This window comes from Mastigoproctus giganteus, chromosome 7, assembly GCF_048544385.1.
Source record: "Mastigoproctus giganteus isolate SK-2022 chromosome 7, ASM4854438v1, whole genome shotgun sequence".
Lineage (NCBI taxonomy): Eukaryota > Metazoa > Arthropoda > Arachnida > Uropygi > Thelyphonidae > Mastigoproctus > Mastigoproctus giganteus.
The window spans coordinates 136,368,214-136,392,023 of NC_143581.1; the positions used below are offsets into that span (position 1 = coordinate 136,368,214).

Sequence of the window (23,810 nt, forward strand, 5' to 3'; positions counted from 1 at the left end):
CACCTAACTGTAAGTCCTTGATCCAGTCAGTGGATCAAGGGATATCGAGCTCATTCAAGGCAAGCTATAAGAATAAATTCATGCATAGAATGCTTGCAGAATGCAACAAGGGTGTTGGAATAAACACATTTCAAAAAAGATTTTAATATCAAGGATGCAATCTGAATTGCTGCAAAAGCCTGGGATAGGGTTGATGAAGACACTTGAAAACATGGTTGGCATAATTTATGGAAAGAATCAGTCTTTGATGATGATCATGAACAAGAACATGATTTCATTGGACGTAGGGTGTCAAGAGAGAAGACAATTATCAATGACTTGATGAATTTTGCTAAAGATCTGTTATGTCCTGAGGCCCAGCAATTGGGTGTTGATGCTCCAGTTACCCTCAGACTAACAGACAGTGATATCTGTGATATGGTAACAAATGAAGATAACGAGAGTGATGATGATACTGTTGAAGAAAAAATCAGTATTGAAAGAATGATAAGCCTTGAAGAACTGATTCATGGAATGGAAGGGAGGAGTTTTGCTACAGAGCATTGCATAATTCTTTATAAAATTCAAGAATTTCTTATAAAAGAAAGACCAAAATATTTAACACAACTTAGTTTAAAGGATATATTTCTCAGAAACTGGCTTCCAGAGTAAACTCTACAGGCACATGTACAGCATCTTCTGGTGTGTCTATCCTCTCAACTACATCTTCCAAAAACTGTCAAGATATTTCCTCTGATGTAATTGATATGCATCAACTCAGCTCAATAAATATTCATATTTTATTTGCTTGCATTTCTTCTTGTGTTTTTTGTGCATTTTAGGCCTGACCACCAAAATTCCTGACAAACCCTCTATCCAGCAACCCTCAGGTTACTGGGTATCCGGATAAATAGTTCCACACCTGTATATGATATCAAAATTATTTTTTGCATCCAGTTCCTTTGTGACCACATTGTAGTATCCAATAAAATTGGTCAGACAGGATTTCCCCTTAAGAAAACCATGTTGTCTGAACTACAAATGTGGTCTTGTCGAGATGATCCTGAATTGCTTCTTTAACCAGTGACTCCATTATTTTCCACAGTATAGAAGTTAAACTATCATGTGTATAATTACTCATGTAACCCTTTGATCCCCTATGTGAATTGAGGATTCATTTGCATATCTCCATTCTGTGGGACCTCCGCTGAATTCAAGGATGCTTTCATAACTGTAACTAAGGGTTTGCTTACTTTCTTTGCTGCCTCCCTAACATAACTGGATAGATCCTATCCACTCCAGGTGCCTTTCTTATGTCTAACTTCAACAATTTCTCCTCCCCTTTTCTCTCAGTTATTACAAAATCATTTAGCTTTCTGTTGGACTTTGATAAACTTCTTGACAGAATTCCCTACAGAATTCCTCATGTGTGAATATAGATGCAAAATACCCATTCATTTGGTCAGCTATCTGAGCTGGATCATCAACAGTCAAACCATCAGTATCTATCAAGTGGACCAATGTGAATCAACAACTTCCTACCAGAGTTTACATAAGTAAGATAGTCTTTGCTGTTTTTCTTTATATTCTTTTTCAAAGATTTCTCGTAATCTGCCTTCACTTGCCTAACTTCCAGTGTGACTTGATTACAGACTATCTTATATCTACCATAGGCTCCTGAAAATTCACATGCATGCATTTTTCGACTAGTCACATTAGTTCATCTGACATCCATTTAAGGCTAAACCTTGAACAGTATTTCTTAGCTTCCATGATTAAATCCTTGGATGCTTCCCATTTAGAATTTACTGTTGGAAGCATCATCAGTTGGTCCCACTATATGTAATTTAAAAACTGTCTCAGAAGAAAGCAAAAACCCTTCCTTTTATTCCTGGTGGTAGTTACATCTTTAAGTAAATTCCCACATCAGTAGACTGTGATCACTGCCACCTAGTGGTTCATTTATCTGCAGATTCTTAATGCATGAGTAATCACTGCTGATAATCAGATCAAGAGTGTTACTCCCTCTAGTTGCCTCTCAAACATGCTGGTGTGGAGAATAGTTATCCACTATACCCACAAAAAAATCTTGCCAGTGTGTGAGTGACCAACCCACACACTGGGAAGTAAAAATATCCCATTATATGACAATCCGATTTACTAGCGCACTCTATTTATCTGTACAGTTGTTCGTTGTACTCAGCAGAGTCATTATTCCTACAACACACTCCTACTGTCATTTTTGCTTTCCCAGTACTTATGTCACACCAAACTAACTCAGCATTACACTTGCTACCCATGTCAGCTGGATGCATTGCCTTAGATTTCGTGCATTTCTTAACTGACAGAATAAACCCTCCTCCTATTCTATTCTGTACTTTCTATTGGAAACCAGAGGTCTAGTTACCAAAAGGTTTCTGCCAAGGGTGACAATGGTCAGCCCAAAGCTGCCTAAGTGGTGTGTGTCTCTGGACATCAATATTCATATTGACATGTTACGGCTCCCTAAAGGCAAAACTAACCTAACCTCCTTAGGGCTGACTGATGACCCAAGTTGCACCTGTGGTGAGAGTGAAGACTGGGCACACATTCTGTATGAATGTATAATTTATGACATTCCCAGAACACAGCTAATAGCACAGATTGGCCCCCTTCCAAGGGGAGAAGAACAGTTATTCACTATAGAAGAGGAAAATTATAAAGCCTTTACAACCTTCACACAGAAATTATTTGAAATGCACAGAACTATCCAAAGAATGGCAATTCAGTCCCACAGCAATTAAAATTGCCCATGTCCAGACAATGACCTAAAAACTGCCAGGAGAGCAGTATTCTGCACCCTGACAGAAACCAAATTGACGTGGGTATCCCCCCCCCCATCAGGACTGCCCTGCTGCCATCTGTAGGAACCTGGGGCCCCACACCAAATAAATGTGTGGAGGAGGGAGATGTACAGGCAGCCAGGGAAGCAAATTAGCTGAAAAATATCAGTAAGCTGGTAGTAAGGGAATGCAATGTAGAATGAATAGGCTGGACAGTGAATTTGGAATTATGGTGAAAGGGAATAAATGTCAGAATTGGTGAAAGAAAGATGGAACCAGCATGAGGGAAAGAAACAAAGTTAATAATAACTTACACTACTTTATATTTACTAACAACACTATAACTGCATTCTCCCCTTGCCCTGCAAAAAACTTGTGGCTAGGCCTGCACCACAACTGAAGAATACTAGTAAGTTGAGATGCCCAGTGAGTGCAGTGCAGAAAGCAAGAGTCGAACAAATGAAATGAAAGCCAGAAGAATGAATGAGAGTGTAAGTGTGTGAGAAAAAGAACACAAACCCTAAATGTTAAAGTTAAGTTCACTTAACCCTATATCTGCAATAAGGCCTCTGAGGTTGGGATTATTCATACCACCAATTTTAAACACACACACAAACCGTTTATGACTGATTAACTATATCTGCAATAAGGCCTCTGAGGGCTTATTGCAGATATAGTTAATGTTTATGGCCATACAGTTTTGCGGCACATCCGAAGGTTCCAGAGATATAGCATAGCTGAGTCCAAACAGCAACAGCACTTAAGGTTTGCCTACCGTTGCAGGGATCATAATCTTATGCCACATGGATTTAGGATCAAGGCACCATTTAAAGATGCCCATTTGTCCAGGATTATCACATGGTATCAAAAGAAGGTTTTGAATACATGGATTCAGAAACTTCATGATGACTTGAGACATAGTAGGAGATTGATTGATGTAGCATTAGGTGATATTAGTAGTAGATTGTCCCCCTACACCTGATAGGTGTGAAGAGGTTAGTTCTGGAGAGGACGAATAGGATTACCTATTCATATAAACAGAGACATATTAGGAAGTTTCACACGTTATTAGAGGAGCAGTCCACTGTATTTAGGGGTAGCGACCATTCCAACTTTATTCAGAATTTAAGTGGAAAATCGTTAACCCAAGAACAAGAGAGACTATTGGCTCTTGGACCTAAGTTTGCATTGCTACCCCCTAAACCTCCAATTACCGAAACATCTATGGGTATTGAGAGGGCAGTTAGCAAATTACCTGAACATATTGCTAATCAAATTTGTGTTAAAGCTGTCGCCATCCTGGGCCAAGCAAAAACGATTGCTCCAAATCTTACCCCGAAACAGAAGAAAGCACTAGAAGAACTTAAACGGGACGAAGATATGATAATCCTACCAGCAGATAAAGGCAGATCAACTGTGGTATTAAACAAAGAAGATTACCGTAAGAAAGTGTTAGACTTATTAGGTGATAATTGTACCTATAAGATTATCCACAGAAACCCCTTGGCTAGCTTAGAACAGCGTGTAAATAAGATGCTACTTTCCTGGCTAAGAATGGAAAAGATTTCAAAGGACAAGTATTGGTCCATGCATGCAACAGGGTGTCGACTGCCCAGATTTTATGGGTTACCTAAGACACACAAGGAGAATGTTCCATTACGGCCCATAGTTTCCTTCGTTGGTAGCCCTACGTATGCTTTATTAAAATATCTGGCGCAGCTGATTTCCCCGGTTGTGGGGCAGTCCGCGTTGGTCATTGGAGACGGTGCGGAATTTGTGAACTTTGTAAGGAGTCAAGAAATAGGGGAGGACGAGATGATGATGTCGTTAGATGTTATGTCATTATTTACGTGTATCCCCAAAGCACATGGGGTAGAATGTGTGAAATTGGCTTTACAGAAGGATGATACCTTAAGTGCTAGATCCCTAAACGTAGATGATATATGTTGTACTGTTGAATTATGTCTTTCTAGTACAACCTTGGTTTTCCAAGGAGTGATGTACAAACAGGTTCATGGTACAGCCATGGGTTCTGCAATCAGTGCCATTGTTGCAAATCTGGCTATGGAGGAATTTGAGAATAGGGTTTTCGCAAGATTGGAGTTCCCTATGCGTAAGTGGAAACGATATGTTGATGACACGTTTACTATTGTAAGGAAGGGGAGAGAGGAAGATGTGGTCTCGTTTCTCAATGGTTTCTCCCCTTTATAAAATTCACCTCGGAGGTAGAAATAGATGGTACCCTCCCATTTCTGGACATAATGGTATATAGGGAAGGCCCCAGACTTAGAACTAAGGTTTATAGGACGGCACAGACTGTCCAACATAAAAATAGTGTGACCAGAGCATTTTTGGGTAGGGTGAGAACACATTGCAGTATCCCTGAGGAGGGGGAGAAGGAAATTAGGCAAATCACGACGGATCTTATGAGGTGCGGTTACCCCCAGAGGGTCATTGATGAATACAACAGAGAGGAAGAGCCCAATCGGGTAGTTCCGCCTGTACAGCTTACCACAGTGTATGTTCCCTACTATCCGGGCCTGTCAGATCGCATTGCGAGGATGCTTCACGACTTTCAGACACACTGTGTGCAGCTTTCGGGCCGGAGGTTGCACACAGTAGTGTCACAGGTCAAAGACCCCATTACTAGGGATTCTAGTAGTGGGGTCATATATGAGATCACATGCCCGGATTGTGGGGAATGTTACGTGGAGGAGACAGGACGTCGTCTCAAGGATCGTCTGGGGGAACATTCACGAGCGATACGGACCGCAGAGCTCAATAAATCCGCCATTGCCGAGCACTATTGGGAAAAACAACACCAGATCTCCCCCCGACAACTCTGTCATCCTTGACCGGGCGCATAGATTTTGGGACCGCAAGTGGCTGGAAAGTCTGTGGATTGGATCCTCTGGTAACAATAGTATGAACAGAGACAGGGGAGTTAGGCTTCACCCCCTTTTTGAGGCGGTGGTTTTGACCAGAGATAAACGTTTTAATTTTCCACGTGTCCAGACCACTTCCGGTTCTGGTACAAGTGAAAGGAATGCTGAGTATGCGTCTGGTCATCCACGTGTGCCATGAACCTGGTATTTAAGGATGTGTCGTTTAAGTCTCACTATTACTGAGGAAGGAGGCAGACACCTCCGAAAGCTCTAATAGTGTTTTTTATCGTCTTTTTATCACTTTTATATTTATATTTTAATGCATTTTAACTTATTTACTTATTTTATTTTTGTTATAGTTTAGTTTTTTTGTAAATAATTAAAAGTTTTTTGTAAATATTATTTTACAGTCTTTCTATCATTTTATTTTATTTTATTTCATTATTCAATCAGTCATAAACAGTTGGTGTGTGTGTTTAAAATTGGTGTCACTTAACCCTAGTTTTAATCTTTAATCTGTGTGAGAAAGAGATGAATGAGTGAGTGAAAAAAAAAAATAATAAATGTATATTTTTTTTATTATTTTTATTATGTACAGGGAAAAAAATTATTATAAACTAGAAGAAAAAAAAAAAGTATAAAAATAGAATGCAAGTAGAGTGAGAATGCAGATTATGAATAAATGAGTTTACTACCTGCTTATAATTGATTGCACTAACAGAAAAGCCCAATAAACTGTAAAATGCAGATTGTTTTTATTGTTTTATGGTGGTCAAATCCAGAGACATGCTTTAGAAAAATATCACAAAGGTATTCAGAATTGATTCTTATAACATGGTCTGTTATAAGAACATGTGATAATGATGAAAGTGTAGTCCATTTTATTGATTTGAATTGGTAACTGATACAATTTTCATTACAAAAATGGCCTTTTAGAGAGATAAATAGCTTAGTTATGTAACGGAAATTTCAACTTCCAAGACCTTGGAACAACTAACCAGAAAACAACGTTATTGGGTTCACATTACGATATGTTCACGATACGATGGTGCCTCTTGAATGGATTAATATCGTAAAGCGGGGGTACACTGTATTGTATAGCTACAAGTGTGGTTTGAAATGCAGTTTTTATTAATGTTTAACATTCATTTTTTGCAATTAATGTTCATATTTTTGATTTTGTTGAAACTTGATGCTTGAGAAGAAAAAAACCTCTTAAACCAGGAACTGCCTGTATTTATAACAGCAAAGAAGAATGACATATTGAAAATTAGAGCTGCATCACATTAAAGCTATGTACACCCATATCTTCAAATTCCTAGAATTAATTGGAAGTAAAACCACTGTAGTTTTTTTTTTTTTTTTTTTTCATAGATTTCACCGTGTTAGACTTACATATATAGCTCTCTGGCTGTTACTTTGAACTATCAACTGATAAAATGCAGTCAGGTATCTGATCTGTTTACTTTGTATAAGTAATTTCTTACTAACTCATATTTTCTTACATTTGGGAGAAAGCAGCCCTCAGTACTGTTATTTTCAGATCAGCTAACAGCCAAACGTATCCTCATTGAATGTGCTCATCATTTCATTATTTGTGAAACTACTTTAAACCAGCTATCGAACCTTCAGGATCCATTAAATTTGTCATATTCTTGAAAAATAACACTAATATTGATGAGCTATTCCAAACCCTAAATTGCATTCATCTGTATCTAAGAATTTAACTGTTTTGCAGATTAAAGGCATTAAAACAATCATGAACAAGCAATTTGGTTCAAGGGACCCTTGTGTCCCTAAATCTGCAAACAACAACACTGATTATGTTTTCAGACTAAACTGAGGATAACTTTCCCATTATGAAAAAAAACAGTTGATTAAGCAAAATCTATATGGCAATGTGAATTCCAATTTTAACGTCAAATACAAAAAATTTCAATCCAAATATGGCAAATATCCTAAACTTAAAATATAAACAAGGCAGATCCAACGTTTTAATTGAAACACACATTCTCTAATGACACAGTAAAAATAAGAATTTTGCTTTGGTCAACCAGTCTTCTGAATTAACTCATTTGTAGACTTAAGTTGTTGCCTTATTTTACCTAGCAACTCGATGAGAGCTGTGCTGTTAGTATTTGTTTGATTTCTCTATAATGATGAGCTGTGCAAAAATTCTTATCTGTGACGATGTGAAACCACTAAAACAGCAGCTGATAGTTTTGAAAAAAATTGACACTTTCTGTGCTGAACATGACTGGTAGAATTGTATTGACATCTGTATCATGTGCCATAGCTATGCAGGGTCCCATTTCAAACGTTGTTACAAGAATCAAGACAGTAGCACACCCTTCCTGTTCAAATGGTCACTGTGTACTCCACAGGGAAAATTTATCTGTGAAAAACATTTCTGCGAAACTGAAAGATATTTTTAAGGCACTAATAGAAATTGTCAATTACGTGATATCTAGTGGCTTAAATATGAGGCTTTTTATGGCAGATTTGTGACAAAATGGGCAACGACTATGACTGCTTACTTTTTTCTTTTACACTGAAACGCATTTGCTGAGTCAAAGTCTGATGAGATTCTGTGAATTACACACTAAAATTGTGATGTTTCTTACTGATTGTAAAGTTGAAGCCATAAGAAATTTGAAATAACTGCAGAGATTCATCGACTTTATCTAGTGATTATAATTTATCAGGGCTTGCATACCTTGCCAATATATTTGACAAACTGAATGAGCTGGATCTATCACTTCTAGGTAAAGACACGACTTGTTCTCCGATACTGTTTCCAATCAATCAGTGGTCCGCTATGGATGATCCAATGGGAAATGACCATTTTCCAATTGTCTGTAACCTGCTCACTACACAATCACCATTAGACCAACCCTGCAGAAAATGGAAATTTTCTAAAGCCAAATGGGCCAAATTTGAATCAGCAATAATTCTGGACAAAGAAACTATTCAGCTTCAACCTATAGATAAAGTAACCGATTATATCACATCCCGTGTTTTAGTTGCAGCAAAATACTAAATTACATTATCAAACCCCCCCAACCCGACGGCACTTCAACTATTGGTGGAACGAAGAGTGCACGAAAGCAAAGAAGGAAAAAAATAAAGCATTCAATTTATTCCGTCGATTTCCAACGACAGCTAATTTAATTAGCTACAAGAAGCTAAGGGCAAAAGCGCGGTTCATTCACAGGAAAGCCAAGAAAGATTCTTGGACTTGGTTTGCATGTACTATCAACAGAAATACCGACTCCAGATTAATATGGAAGAAAATTAGACAGCTTTCTGGGAAGTTTCCAAACATCCCTTCCCCAATTCTTTCATACAATGGGCAAGAACTCTCTGGTCGTCTAGATATAGCGAATGCCTTGGGTAAAACCTTGGCCGAGGTCTCTGCTGCATCAAATTACTCTCTGAAATTCCAAAAAATTAGGACTTCCACCGAACAGAGGCCCATCAACTTTAGAACCTCACTATCACTTCCGTATAATCAGACTCTTGAATATTGTGAACTTTTACAAGCCATCAGAACAACACGAAACAGTGCAGCTGGGCCAGGTGGCATATATTATGTCATGCTACAGCATCTCGATGAGCAAAACTTACAAATGCTGCTAGTCTTCTTTAACCGGATCTTCCTGGAAAATATTTATCCAACCTCTTGGCCCATGCTACAGTTTTGCCCTTTTTGAAACCTGGAAAAGATCCTTCCAATCCTAATAGTTACAGGCCAATCTCTCTGTCAAGTTGCCTTGGTAAAATTCTTGAAAAAATGATCCACAGTCGACTCAGCTGTATCATTGAAACTGAACAACTACTGAGTAATTGTCAACATGGCTTTCGCAAAAATAGAGCCTCTCTAGATCTGATGATCAAGGCTGAATCTGAAATTCGCAATGCCTTTGTGAAAAACTAACACCTTGTCATGATCTCCATTGATGTAGAAAAGGCATTCGATACTACCTGGTGGTATGGCATTCTCAGTGATCTACATAATCTTGGTCTACGAAGCAACCTGCCTATATTTATTAGGAACTTCCTCCAGAGCCATTCTTTCCAGGTTCGATACCAAAACTCCCTTTCTTCTACATTCTTGCCGGAAGAAGGAGTACCACAGGGGTCGGTTTTGAGTGCAACCCTATTTGCCCTTAGAATTGATTCCATTTCAAAAGAACTTCCAAATACTGTACAAGCCTATCTTTATGCTGACGATCTATCCATTTCTTGCCATTCTCAGAGCATGTGATCTATTGAACAGCAATTGCAAATGTCCCTCAATAAAATTCAAAAATGGGCTGATTTCAATGGATATCGGCTTTCCCATCAGAAAACAGTTGCAATCCACTTTTGCAATCAACGTAAATTACATATAGACCCTGAACTTCGGATATCAAATTCCACCATCCCGATTGCCAACAATATTAGATTCTTGGGATTAATATTAGACAGCAAGTTAAATTTCTTTGAGCACATTAAAGTAATACGTACTACCTGTCTGAAAAAGCTGAACATGCTAAGAGCTCTATATGCCCAGTCAGTCTTGGGGAGCAGATCGTACAACTTTGCTGCTCTTATACAGAGCACTGATTAGATCTCGGTTGGATTACGGCGCCCCAGTTTATGATTCTGCCCAAAAGAGTGTATTGCGCTGGCTCGATTCTGTACAACACAATGCACTGAGGATTGCTCTTCCTATAGTCAATGATATATAGGAATTTTTCTAGCAGGGATACGGAGGTGATTATTCCCTTGTATAAGGCAATGGGCAGGCCGAACCTTGAGTACTGTATACAGGTCTGGAGGCCTCATTTGAAGAAGGATCAGAGCTGCTGGAACGAGTACAGAGAAGGGCAACAAGATTAGTGAATGGAACAAAGGGGTGCTCTTACAAAGAAAGGCTTAAGTTTTGCAAATTACAGTGTCTGGAGACTAGGCACCGGCGAGGTGATCTGATAGAGGTGTATAAAGCCTTGAATGGTTTGAGCATGCTCAATGCTGAACAGTAGAACATGTACTGATTACTTGTCCAGCTCTTGCAGATGACTGCCGAAACTCCTTCAGAGAGCTAAACAAACATTACTCCCTCACTTTCAAAACCATACTGGAAGATAGAAAAAATATAGTAGATGTTTTTCAATTCTTCAAGAAAATAAATTACTATAATCAAATATAAAACTAAATATTATCTCTAAAGCAAGCTATAGTCATTCTCTGTTACTCTTGGAAATAGCAGCAATATACGAATTAGAACAAAACCGTTATATAAAATCTTACAGGCGCATTTTAGCTGCAGTAGCCCTTGTGCCAAGAATTCTTAAATCAAATCAAATCAATTTTAGACCTAAATGGATGCCAAATGAACTATGGAGACACGTGGCAGAGAAGAAAAATGCGTGGGATGCATATAAATTATTGGGTAATACTGGAGCTTCTGGTAGATATAAACTAGTCTGCAATCAAATCTCAAAGGAAATTAGGCAATACAAGAAAAATTATGAGCACTCTCAGGCAAAAAAATTGCCAAGAAATCCTCAAAGACACTTCTTTACTTATATTAAGAGTAGAAGGAAGCAGTTGAATCACATTATTCCACGTGACGTTGGTCTAACTGTTAATGACCCTGTTCAGGTTGATTAGTTATTTTCAGTCTACATTCACACATGACGAATTCTTTAGGGAGGTGGAGTGCAGAAGTTTATCAAAGTCTAACCAAGAGCTGAATGATTTTGTGATAACATAGAGGAAAGTGGGAGGGAAGTTAATGAAGTCAAACATAAAAAAGGCACCTGGGGTGGATGGGATATATCCAGTTGTATTCAGGGGAGGTTCCTGTGTACTGAAGATATGCAAATGTATCCCTAATTTATAAAAGGAGGATCAAAGGATGACATGAGTAATTATAGACCTGTTAGCTTAACTCTGTTCCAGGATAAATAATGCAGTCACTGGTTAAAGAAGTAATGTAGAACCATCTAGACAAGTGCAGTCACAGAATGGGTTTGTTTGGAGGAGATCTTGTCGGACCAATTTGATTGCATACTGTAATTCAATGACTGAGGAACTGTGCGTAAAAAAAAAAAAAAAAAAAAACTTTGATATCATATACAGCTAGGCCTCACATAACGCAAGTTCGATTAATGCGATATTCAGTTAACGCTATTGAAAAATGATACCACTTTTCACATTACACGATGCAAATTTCCAGTTAACGTGATTTTTTTTTTTTTTTTTTTATGCGATAGTTGAAAAAGATGTGAATCGCGCGTTAAGCTTACCGCGAGTCATATGGTCAATAAACAAACGTTTATTGATGCGCTCGCGGGACGAATTAATCGCGTTAATTGAGGCCCATCTGTACATGAACAGCATGGAGTTTACTGATGGTGGAATCTGCTGCCTGTTTTTCACCCTATTGTTGGAAAGAGAGATCACAGACAGGTATATAACTAGAACATGGAGGTTCATAAGTGTTTGTGTCCTGAAAGATATTATCGTTATGTAAGTTCCAGCATTCTATTATGCCCGCCTCGGTGTGTTCCATCAACCATCGGAAGAAGACGTGTTTGTCTCCTGCTAATAAAGTCAATGCACACTTTCATTTAAAAATTCAAATTTTTAAATGAGCCAGATGAAAATGTTACCGTGAAGGAGATAACGGTAAAAGAATTAGATGAAATCTTTCGTATCGCATAGAACTTCAAACAAAAGGTTTGATGTTCTCTGCGATATTTATTTCGCCAGAGCCCAGAGAAGATTGCTGTCGGCTATCAGAAATTGATTGATGAAAAGTAAAAGTCAACACTGTTCAAATATTTCCGCAACAGTAATTTCTTCATTGTCTATTTTATGTCAGAGATTCCCAAAGTTTCTCGGTTCACGGCGCCTTTAATGTCTCAGTAATTTTTGAAGGTGCACCCAGACAAAAAGAAATACCTAACAGTTTCGTTTAGTAGTTAGGTCCAAACAACTTAATAAGAAATGCTGAAACTGTGAACTACCCCAAGCTAGTAGTTCGCGCGGCGTCCGACAGATGTCGAGTATCACTGTTTTTCCCTCAAATTTAAAATATTCTGCAGTGCAAGGTTTAAGAACCGCTGTTTTATGCAATAAACATTTAATTCCATAATTATTTTCATTATCTTTTACATTATATACAGTTAAAAAGTTATTTAAAAGGTATTTTTAAAATTCTTTATGGACATTCCAGAGAGTCAAGGACCAATTATAATTTTTCCTATTGGTTATGATATTCGATTAACACGTTTCCATTTTGTGCGATGCGTTCACGGGACGAATTAATCGTGTTAATCGAGGCCCGCCTGTACTTGAGATTTCAGGAAAGCTTTTGATGCTGTGGCATATAAAAGAGCACTGAACAAATTGGAAAGTGCAGCATTAAGGGAAGGTTACCGCTGTGGATAAAGGGATGGTTGAGTGGGCGAAGACAGTGGTTATCAATGGACACTGCTCTTCGTGGGCTAATATTATTGGTGGAGTGCAGCCGGTTTGGTGCTGGGCCCATTATTGTTTTCTGCATTTATTTATGATGGTATATCTATCTTATAAGTTTTCAGATGATACAAAGGTTGATTGGGTGGTTAATGACAGTAATGATGCTATGCTGCTCCAGCAAGATCTAGAAAAATTAGGCATATGGACTGAGAATTAGCAATTGAAGTTAAGCATTGACAAATGTAAGATACTGCATATGGGTAGCAGTAATCCCAGAGTAATGTATCAAATGTGGGGTACTAAACAAGGAAGGTGAAAAACGGAAAAAACCATAAATGTAATTGTGCAATGAGATATGAAATTCTCTGAGTAGTGTAGTCAGGCTGCCAGGACAGCTAATGGGAATTTGTCCATGATGTACAGGAATTTTGCTAGCAGGGATAAGGAGAGTTTTATCCCACTGTATAAGGCAATAATGAGGCTACATCTTGAGTATTGCATGCAGGTCTGGAGGCTGCATTTTAGGAAAGATGTAGAGCTGCTAGAATGAGTGCAGAGATAGGTGCAATGAGATTGGTGAGGGAACAAATGGGCTCTCTTAGCAAAAAAAGGCTTTAGTTCTGCAAATTGCAGCGTATGGAGACTGGATACCTGCATGATGATGTCAGTGAGGTGTTTAAGAGTTTGATTGGCTTGAGCAAACTCACTGCTGATGGGATTCTCCTTTTACTCAGACTATGCATGTGAGAGGTCGTTAATTCAAAGAATAACTAGAGATTTTTGGAGGCTGTGGACAGGCGAAATGGGATTATTATTATTTATTTATTTTATATTATTTATTTTTTATTTTTTTATAATTTTTTTTTTTTTGTACTTGCATCATTTTCCACTTTTAATCCTAATACTGAATTCTGAAATAGCTACTGCTCTTTGTCTTTACTGCAGTTGTATGAAAATGGGCAAGTCCGGCTTGTACTTATATATGATATTGTGGTCAACAAAATCTATGCTGTCGAATTAATGAAAAGGTCTCAGTGCTCAAATCAGAATAAATTTTGCCTTTGCAATGAGTATGCCTGATATTGCACTACATACAAACAAATGACACCGCCAAAAGATTAAGCAGATATTTATTTAAAAGCTAATTTTGAAACGTACTTTCATAGCAGTGTCTCATCTTTAAATCGATAAATATAATGCCTTTGTCTTATTGCTGGTGGGGGAATAAACTTTCACATAGGTTTCTCTAGTATTGCATTACATTCAAATGGATAGTATTTCTAAATTGGTAGTTTGTTACTGTTTTAAAAAGTAAGTCCTGAAATTATTTGTCATTGCATTGTTTCCTCTTTTAAATTAACAAGCTCTCCATTTGAGAGTTAGTACAGACCCTGGGGGAAAATTACCTCACCATATTAGAATGCCTTTCCCCATCAAGGATGCTCCAGGCAGCAAAACCAAAAACTCTAGAACTCACCACAAAATTCATGAAGAATGAACAGTAAACCCCTGCTATTCGTGGAGATTACATTCCTGAGAAATTCCGTGAATACTGAGTTATGGCTCCCATAGTAATAAAAGGGTTCTGTTCCAAAGTGAAATATATAAGAAAAACTAGTCTCAAAATAGACAGTACATAGTGAAATACAGGCATAAATGCCTTATGCTTGTATTTCACTAATGAAATGAAATGAAATTGTTTCTTATTTTCAAAATGAAAATAAGAAACAATTTAATATTAAATGTAATATTTATTAGAAATTTCAAACGAATCTTAGCCTTTGCTAGCTAAAAAACTTATCCCGCCAGTTCTATCACCAATTTCACTAAGGTGTTTTGCCTTTTCACGAATGATGAGTGAGCTTAACGGAATTTTATTTTGAGTTCAGTCTTCTATCCACAGATTTAAAGCTCATTAATTTTATAATGTTTTGCCACTGACAAGACACTTTCACCATTAGAAATTTTGTCTAATAACTCAATTTTACTCGCTAATGTCTTCCCCTTCTTTGATCTTTTCACAGTTCCCTTGTTATTCGTAGCCATATTTTTGTAGGGTTTAGAAATTAACTTGTCCACAATAAAGTCACTTTCTTTTAACCGTTAACACACTCGAAAAAGTCTGTTTACACTAACACACTTCAAAACAGTAGATTTTTCACTTTTGTAAGCATATAAATTAAAAGCAAATGACGAAACCTTCCAGGACTAACACATACTGAACAAGGATTAGCTGGAATCATCCGTGCTCACGATTTTGTCACCTCTCTCTCCCCCCAACACACTGAGCGCTGTTTTGACCAGGCAAGATGATTTTAGCCACGCCCATGTTTTTCATGGCGGAAAATGTTCACACTGCTTTAGAATTCACATTTTTTTTAGGTTTCATTTCATATATAATCAGCGACCGTAAAACCATGAATAGCAGGGTTTACTGTATATGGATAATTTATATAAATTATAAAAAAATACACATACATTTAACTTATCGACCATAGGAAGTTGGCAGGGGGTAACAAGAGTGACAATGATACAGAAGATTGGATTTAGTGGGGGGGGGGAGATTTCCTGAAGATCTTTATGTTTACGTGATTTAAGAGAGGCTGCTGTGTGTGAAAAGGACAATTGTTGATGATTATAAAAATCTATATGGACATGTGCTTCATCTTTCCTTGCAGAGAACTCTGTAGTACTCCTTTTAATAAGATATAACGGTACCTCCAATCCTTTTAAATTTTAGTCTGTGGTCTATCAAAGGGCCATTTCAAATAGTAATTGCTTTCAACAACGGCAGGTGTTGAATAAATTTCTAAAAATCTTCACCTTGCCTTAAACTATAGCCAAGGTTTTTGTATCATTTCTTTCTCGTTGCTTTACTTTACTTCCTTTGAGATTGTCATGCGCTCTCCTCCCATGCTGTTTGCCAAACACAATATATATTTGTACGTCTCTTCTACAAAGATGCCTGTCAGATCTTTTACCGAATCAGGCAATATCTTTCTTCAGTCGGTCATCATCTACAGAGAGAAATCACCCTTCATCTGGCCATTACTTTGGTTCAGCAATGCAGAACAGAGCAGATACCAAACCTCTGCAGAATAACTAGTAGTGGCAATTATGTATTTATTACGATGGAAATGTGACACATGCTTAAAGAGAAAGCCTGTGTCACAATTAAGTATTTGGCAAAAAAACATGGCACTGATTAAGTTAAAAGCCTCTTCAATTAAAACTATACTTAGCAGGCAAAGGAGGGGTGATGTTTTCCCTGTATTTTATTCCTGTTTTATTTTATGTAGAGAAGAGAGCATATCAGCAATCTGCCACTCAACGTTGTTGTTGTTGTTTATTATTTAGGAGCATTAGCAGCTAAGGCCATATTGCTCCGGGATATGCGGTGGTCATACCCTGACCTTTCCGCATCCTCCGTATTTGGTGGTGACGGGCTCGAACCCCGGTCTAATCAAGAAGCGTGTGCTACTCACTGCTGCTCCTTCCCACCTGGCTACGTAGGCGCCCACTCAACGTGGGCACCTGTACATGGTGAGGGGACTTCCCAGTTATGCTGCTGGCCTTCCAGATTAGCATCACTTGGATCTAACACTTCCTTCAGTCCCAGTGATGTAACCCTGGAACCTATACCTTGGTTCCAGTGTTACATCATTGGAATCCGTAAAAAGAGCCAGAACTGAGGACAACCCCATTGGTGACACCGCTCTTCCTCATTCTCCATTCCACCAGAGAGCAGTCAATTGGGAAGATGTCACCCTTCTTAATTCAGAATGTGTTAAAAGGGTTGGCAGACTCACCTAAATCTGTAAAACGACTGCGTTCTAGTGACCTTTTGGTCGAAGCTTCAAACACAAAACAGGCGGGAAAAAATTCTGAAAGCCACATCGATAGGGGGAATACCTATCACTGTAACCCCCCCCACAAAACTCTGAACCCTTCACGAGGCATCATATCAGAGTGGGACCTTCATGTGTCCAAAGAAGAGATCTGCTGTGAACTGAAAGGAGTGACAGCTGTTGAGAAAATATCAATGCGAAAGGATGGGATTCGTGTCCCTACCCAAGTTCTCATCCTAACATTCAACACTCCAAGTTCAATCAAGGCAGGTTACTTAAACTGCTCAGTGAGGATTTACATTCCAAACCCGCTGAGGTGTTTTCGATGTCAAAAATATAGCCAATCACAAACCGCTTGCCGTGGTAATTCTGCATGTGCTCAATGTGGTATGAAAGACCACGAGAGCAAGGAATGTTCAGCTTTCAAACCAATCTGTGTAAATTGCCAAGGAGAGCACCCTGCCTACTCTAGAGCATGCCAGCGGTGGAATGACAAAGGAGAAATTAAAAAAAAAAAAAAAAAACACAGCTGAACATATGCTATCCAGAGGCCAGAAAATGCATCCAACCAGTAAATAGCGGGAAACCATACACCCAGAAGGTTTCTGCGAAGTGCACTATTGGTACACAAACTAAGATGACTATACCACTACAAGAGTCATTCACTCCAATTGCGCACTATTTATTGCATTCACAAAAGCCCACCCAAAAACAAAAAACACAGTCAGCTGCCACTCCTATATCCTTGCCCCTCCAGTGCTCCACCACTACCAAAACCAAGTGGTAAAGGAAAGCTACAAAGATCAGAAGAGCTATCTGCAATACACGAAACAATGGATGTACAGGATAAGAAGGTACTGGATAACCCAGGCCGTCGACCCATCTTTCCAAAGAAAGATGGGACTGAGAAAACCAAGCCCTCAGCCCTTCGGAAACCACCTGATGGACCCAACCAATCCAAATAATGGGTAAGTTCAAATTTCTACAATGGAATTGTCATTGATTCCCTCGAAACAGTGACAACATCAAAGCCCTCCTGCGTTAAGCACGAGCCAACTTGCTTTTGCTTACAGGAGACGTATTTAAAGGCAAATGAGGACCCATACTTGTGTAACTTTTCATTTATTCAAAAAGACAGAGATAGGGATGGACCTGCCCACAGAGGAGTTGCCATCCTTATGGACAACCACACCCCCATTTCAAGCTACACCACTTACCACCAACTTAGAGCCTATAGCAGTTCACATTACTGTAGGGTTTCTATTAACTGTTTGCTACATCTATTTGCCACCTGGAAACGACATCCCCCAGGTAGACCTTGATGATCTTATTAGACAATTGCCTCCCCATTTTTTGTTACTAGGGGATTTTAATGGACATAATACTCTCTGGGGTAGTGTCAACATCAGTGGAAGGGGTCAAGACCATAGAGCAGATGCTCTAAAACAATGACTTGGCCCTACTAAATGTTGGGCACCTTTTTCCACATGCCCACCCGTACATTTACTGCGATCGATCTCTCTCGTTCTCTCTCTCTCTATATATATATATACTCCCCCTCTCTCCTTCCTGTGTGTACATTGGAGGTTGAAGACAACATTTATGGCAGTAATCACTTCCCTGTGATAGCCACCCATTGCAAAGGGAGACCATACCACCTGCCTAGGATACCACGGTGGAAGATCAGTCACGCTGACTGAAATGCCTTCAAAGATCTGGCATAATTTGATAACATTCAGCAAGGAACCGTTTAATGATACGGTAAAGCATATTACAGACACTGTTTTCCAAGCAGCGGCAATTGCAATTCCGGAGACTTCGACTTGGTTTCCACCATGGTGGTTCTAATTGCACTGCAGCAGGAAAGTCTCAAAACAAGGTGTGGGGGATTTTTCGCTGTAACCCCACCACAGATAACTTAATAGCCATCAAACATACATGTGCTAAAGCATGTTACGTAAGACACATCTTCTATCAACCAGGCTTCATCATCTAAGCTTGTCTGGGATAAAGTCCAGAAAATGAAGGAGAAATACACATCACACCCTTCATCAATCCTGGAGCATAATGGATGTGCAATTACAGGCCCAACTTGCTAAAGTGTCTACCCAAACATCTTACCCCCCCCCGTGAGTTTCTGGTCTTCGAACAAAATGCCGAAAGGCAACATTTGAAGTTGTCTTCAAACAGCTGTGAACAATGGCCGTACGGCAATCCAGACGATTGCCGTACGGCCAGATGATATCCATTATGAGATTATTAAACATCTTTTTTCTGAATCTCTGGATCACTTGCTCTGTTTGTACAACATTGTTTATCTTGAAGATGAATTTCTGGACTCCTGGCATAAGGCAATCGTGCTTGCCTTCCCAAAACCAGGAAAGGATCCAAAATTTCCAAGTAATTACTGTCCAATTGCTCTGACAAGCTGCTTGTGCAAGATCTTGGAAGAGATGGTGAATGCCTGTCTCATATGGTATTTAGAAGCAAATGACCTCCTTTCCAAAGTTCAATGTGGTTTCCGAAGGAACAGGTCAACACTTGACCATCTTATAAGACTGTAAACATCTATTTGAGATGCTTTCCTTAAACGCGAACACCTGTGTCAATTTCCTTTGATATCAAAAAAGTGTATGACACTGCTTGGAGATTCGGAATTTTAAAGGATATCTATGATCTGGGTCTGAAGGGCCATCAGGCCCTTTTCATTAAAAATTTCTTATTGAACCGGTCATTCCAAGTTCGTGTAGGCTCCGTTTTCTCTCGATCTTTTTGTCAAGAGGAAGGAGTTCCCCAAGGGTCAGTGTTAAGTTTTACGCTTTTCGCTATCAAAATTAATTCTATTACTGAACAACTTCCTCCAACTGTAAACAGTGCCCTCTTTGTTGAATACTTTACCATCTTCTGTCAGTCATGCAACATGAGGGTTATCGAACAACAACTATAGCATGCCATTGGCCATATCAAATCTTGGGCAATGGTTAATGGTTTCGGGCTGCTGTCTCAGAAGACCATCTGCATATACTTTTGTCACAAACAAAACCTTTACCCTGAACCAGAACTCAAACTCGTACAAAACTTCATTCCACTGACGCCCGAGATAAAATTCTTGGGTCTTATATTCCATAAGAAATTGACATTTTTATCACAATTCCGTCAACAGTGAACAAAGTGCGTGAGGGGATTGAATCTCCTTTGTGCCATCTCCTCAAATAAATGGGAGGCAGTCAAACGATGCATTTTACTCCACCTTTTTTGTCGTGTGCTTGTTCTTTCAAAATTAGACTACGGGTCCCAAGTGTACACATCGGGTAGAAATAGCGACTACATTGGCTACACCCACTTCACTCCCAAGCCAAATGTACTGCTATTGGAGCAGTTAGAACATTCCTTATCCAGAGTTTATACATCGAAGCATCTGAACCACCACTATTGCTCCGGCAAAAGTAATTGTCACTAAAATATTCCTTTAAATTAAAATCCCTGCCAGACAACCCATTGTGGACTTCCGTTTTTGAGCCACGATAGGAAACTCTTTATAAAACCCGCCAGAGTGCTAATTGTCCCTTTGGCATCCAAGTCCAAGAGCTGCTCAGAGAGTTGGATATCACGGTAGACAATGTTGCCCAGTCACCAAGGCATCTACTTCTACCCTGGCATGTTCGCTTACCATCATGTGACTTTGTCATTAAAAGTTGGGGTAATGCCATAACTCCATCCTCAGTCTACCAACTCTGTGCTGCCCACTGATCCGATTTCTCTGATTTCTTGCCTGCGTTCACTGATGGCTCGAAGTCAGAGTTGTCTGTCTGATCTGCTGCTGTCTTTCCAGGTATTACTTTATCCGGGAAGATTCCCCACAAATGCTGCATATATATCCCAGGCCTTTATAGGGGATGAGGTATAATCCTCATCCTCGATAAAGGGATAAGGATTATACCTCATCCCGTATAATCATCTGTTTCTGCTGCATCCCGAGCCACATTGGGATCAGAGGTAATGAATTGGCAGTTGTATGCTATAGATTGGCCTTAGACCACATTAAACCTGTAAGCACCAAAGATGTATGGTGTATACTGACTCTGTAAGTATGCTGCAGGCTTTATCGGTGAACTCATCCATTCATGACCCAGATTCAGCAGACGCTGCATTCTCAGTTTGAGTGTTCATTCGACATCCGTTTCTGCTGCATCCCAAACCACATTGGGATCAGAGGTAATGAACTGGCAGATGCCGTGGCCAGATCATCAGAACCCCACAGCACTCATTGCTTGTTAGTCCCTTATAGAGACTACGGGCAGCTAATACACGCTAAATTACTCTCCCAATGGCAATAATCCTGCCATGAGCAAGTCACGAACAAGCTCTATCAGATAAAGCCTGTAATCCAGCACTGGCAGTCTAGTCTGTGCAGGAACCGCAGAGAGAAGTGGTTCCGCATCGCATAGGACACATGCATTTCTACTGAGGGCAGATGACTCTCCTATGTGCGAGAAGTGTGGGACCATTTTAATAATTATTTTTTATTTTTATTTTTTATTAATTATTTTTATCACTGGCAAAGGTATTAGAAATTATTTTATAATTTCTAATACCTTTGTGCTTGTGTTTTTTGTTAAAAAAAAAGAAATATATACTTTTCAGTACTAAAACGTTATCTTTGCTTTCATTGAAACTGGTCCATTTTGCCATGATAGGAAATAGAGAAAATTTATGTTTTTTATCATCAAGCCTTCTTTTTTCTTTGGAAATATATAGTTGCAAACATTTCATGAAATGATTAATAATTTTTAAATAAATTTACAGGTGGCACAATGCAGCCAAGGCCGTGGCTTGGTCTAGAACATATAAATAAGGCTCCTAAACGTTCCCGTTATAACTACCTGGAAAAAGCCATCAAGATCCACAATTGACAATGGAGAAATAGCTCTCTAGGATACTGTAAGGTAATTTTTCTTTTAAGTGCCTACAAAAAATGTTTTTCTTGGAACATTTTCAGCCATACAAATCATATACTGCTGAAATCTCTAAATGTGGTTTGTATATCTACACATAAGATAAATCTTATGTTATGCCACAGTGTTCAGTACTCTTGCTGTATAAGTGTGATATAGCCTTTTTCTCATTCTTTGTCTGGAAGAAATTATGTACAAAACCACTGTAAATAAATGAATAAAACATTCTTCTAAATATCGAACATTGATGTTACCAAACATTTATATTTAGCCATATTATAATTGTTTCAGTAATAAAGACTGAAGTACTTCTTGTTTCCTAAACATACACTTGCACTTCAAAAAAAATAAATATATAGTGACAGGAATTATATCTTTTCTATGTATAGAAGAGAGCATATTGGCATTATACTCAATGGAGTACAGTACAACTTCGTGCAGCGTGGGTTTACTTCTCCAGATACTGTAATGTGCAGTGAACCGCTGATTGCAATGTTGATTGCTTTTATACAAAATTGCATAGGGAAGAGCCGTATTCAAAAATGTAACAAAATTTGTATCTTTAAAAATTTATTATTTTTTTTTTATTACAATATATTTTTATCATTTATAGTTCTTGTGAAAAATATGTTTAATTCATGAAGATACCTGTATTCTAAGTAGCAGATGAAACTGAAATTCCAGGTGAAGGCATCTAAACTAAAGAAGATGACCACCATTTTGGATTATCTTTTTTGGTATTTACTTTTTCAGAGCAGCTGTAATTATATTTCATAAGATATTTCAGGAGAAAATTAAAAATAACCACGGATAAATAATATGAATTTCATGTGAATTTCCCAATAACCAAATCAGCATTATTGAGATGTTTTCCTCTTTATTCTTTAGAAACTTTCAACCTACCGTATACAGAATCTTTACTTCTTGCAAAGTAACATTTCTTTAAAAAAATTTGTTAATTCAGTAGTTCGACTTATATATTAAATGATTACTTGTGTATTTTGTATATTTTGCTAACTCAAATAATCGTGATTTAAGTTTGCCAAAGCTTAACATGCCGAAGTTCATGACAGGGAATATGTACTTAGTCAAAGCTTAATAAAATCAGCACTCACCTCAATTTTCCATTATGGTTACATGAAAGAGCGGTACGGAAAATCTCCAATTGAAACTAAAATCAGAAGTTAAGAATCGTGATTAAGAAAGCGTAATTTAAAAACACACTCATAACCACAACCCCTCATTTTAGCATTAGTAGAGGCATATGATGCAAGAAAGCAAGCTTATGCAGCATCAGCCAAAAAAAAAAAAAAAAACAACCCTTCCATTTCACCCCTCTGTTCGTTCCAAATACCTGTCCAGCCTGGCCTTAAACTTATTTAGGCTATCAACTTCCAAGACAAGGGATCCAACCGCTTCGAGATGCTGGCCGTGCCCGAGGATATAAATGAAGAAGAAAAGCAGATCTCTGATGCCATCCTGGAATGTGCCAAGCCCCTATGTCCACCTGCCCGACGTCGAACGCAACCATGGATATCAGACGAGTGCCTCGACCTCGTGGACAAATGGAAACAGGCAAAGTTGGTCGACTTTGAACGGTACCGGCAGCTAAACCGAGAAGTCCGACAAAGAATGACAGCAGAAAGAGAAGCATACTGGAACCAAGTGGCAGACGATCTTGAAGTGGCGGCATCCAAAAACGAGTACCGCACTCTCTACCGCACCCTCAGATGTCTGAGTGGAAAGACCAAATTGACTAGTGACAACATCAAGAATGCTGATGGGACCTTCGTGCGATCACCATCCGAACGCCTGCAACGGTGGAGTGAATTCTTCAAAGCTTTGTAT

At 38.7% G+C, this 23,810-nt stretch overlaps 1 protein-coding gene across 1 annotated transcript in view; it reads left to right on the top strand.

Annotated features, from left to right (window-relative positions):
- The window catches only part of LOC150083216 (ubiquitin C-terminal hydrolase 7-like), a 213,377-nt gene that overhangs the window by 82,193 nt on the left and 107,374 nt on the right, over positions 1-23,810 (top strand). The window contains exon 4 of the mRNA XM_090378439.1: positions 21,814-21,953. Coding sequence (XP_090234565.1) covers positions 21,814-21,920 — 107 coding nt within the window. The 3' untranslated portion in view covers positions 21,921-21,953. The remainder of the gene's footprint in view (positions 1-21,813; positions 21,954-23,810) is intronic.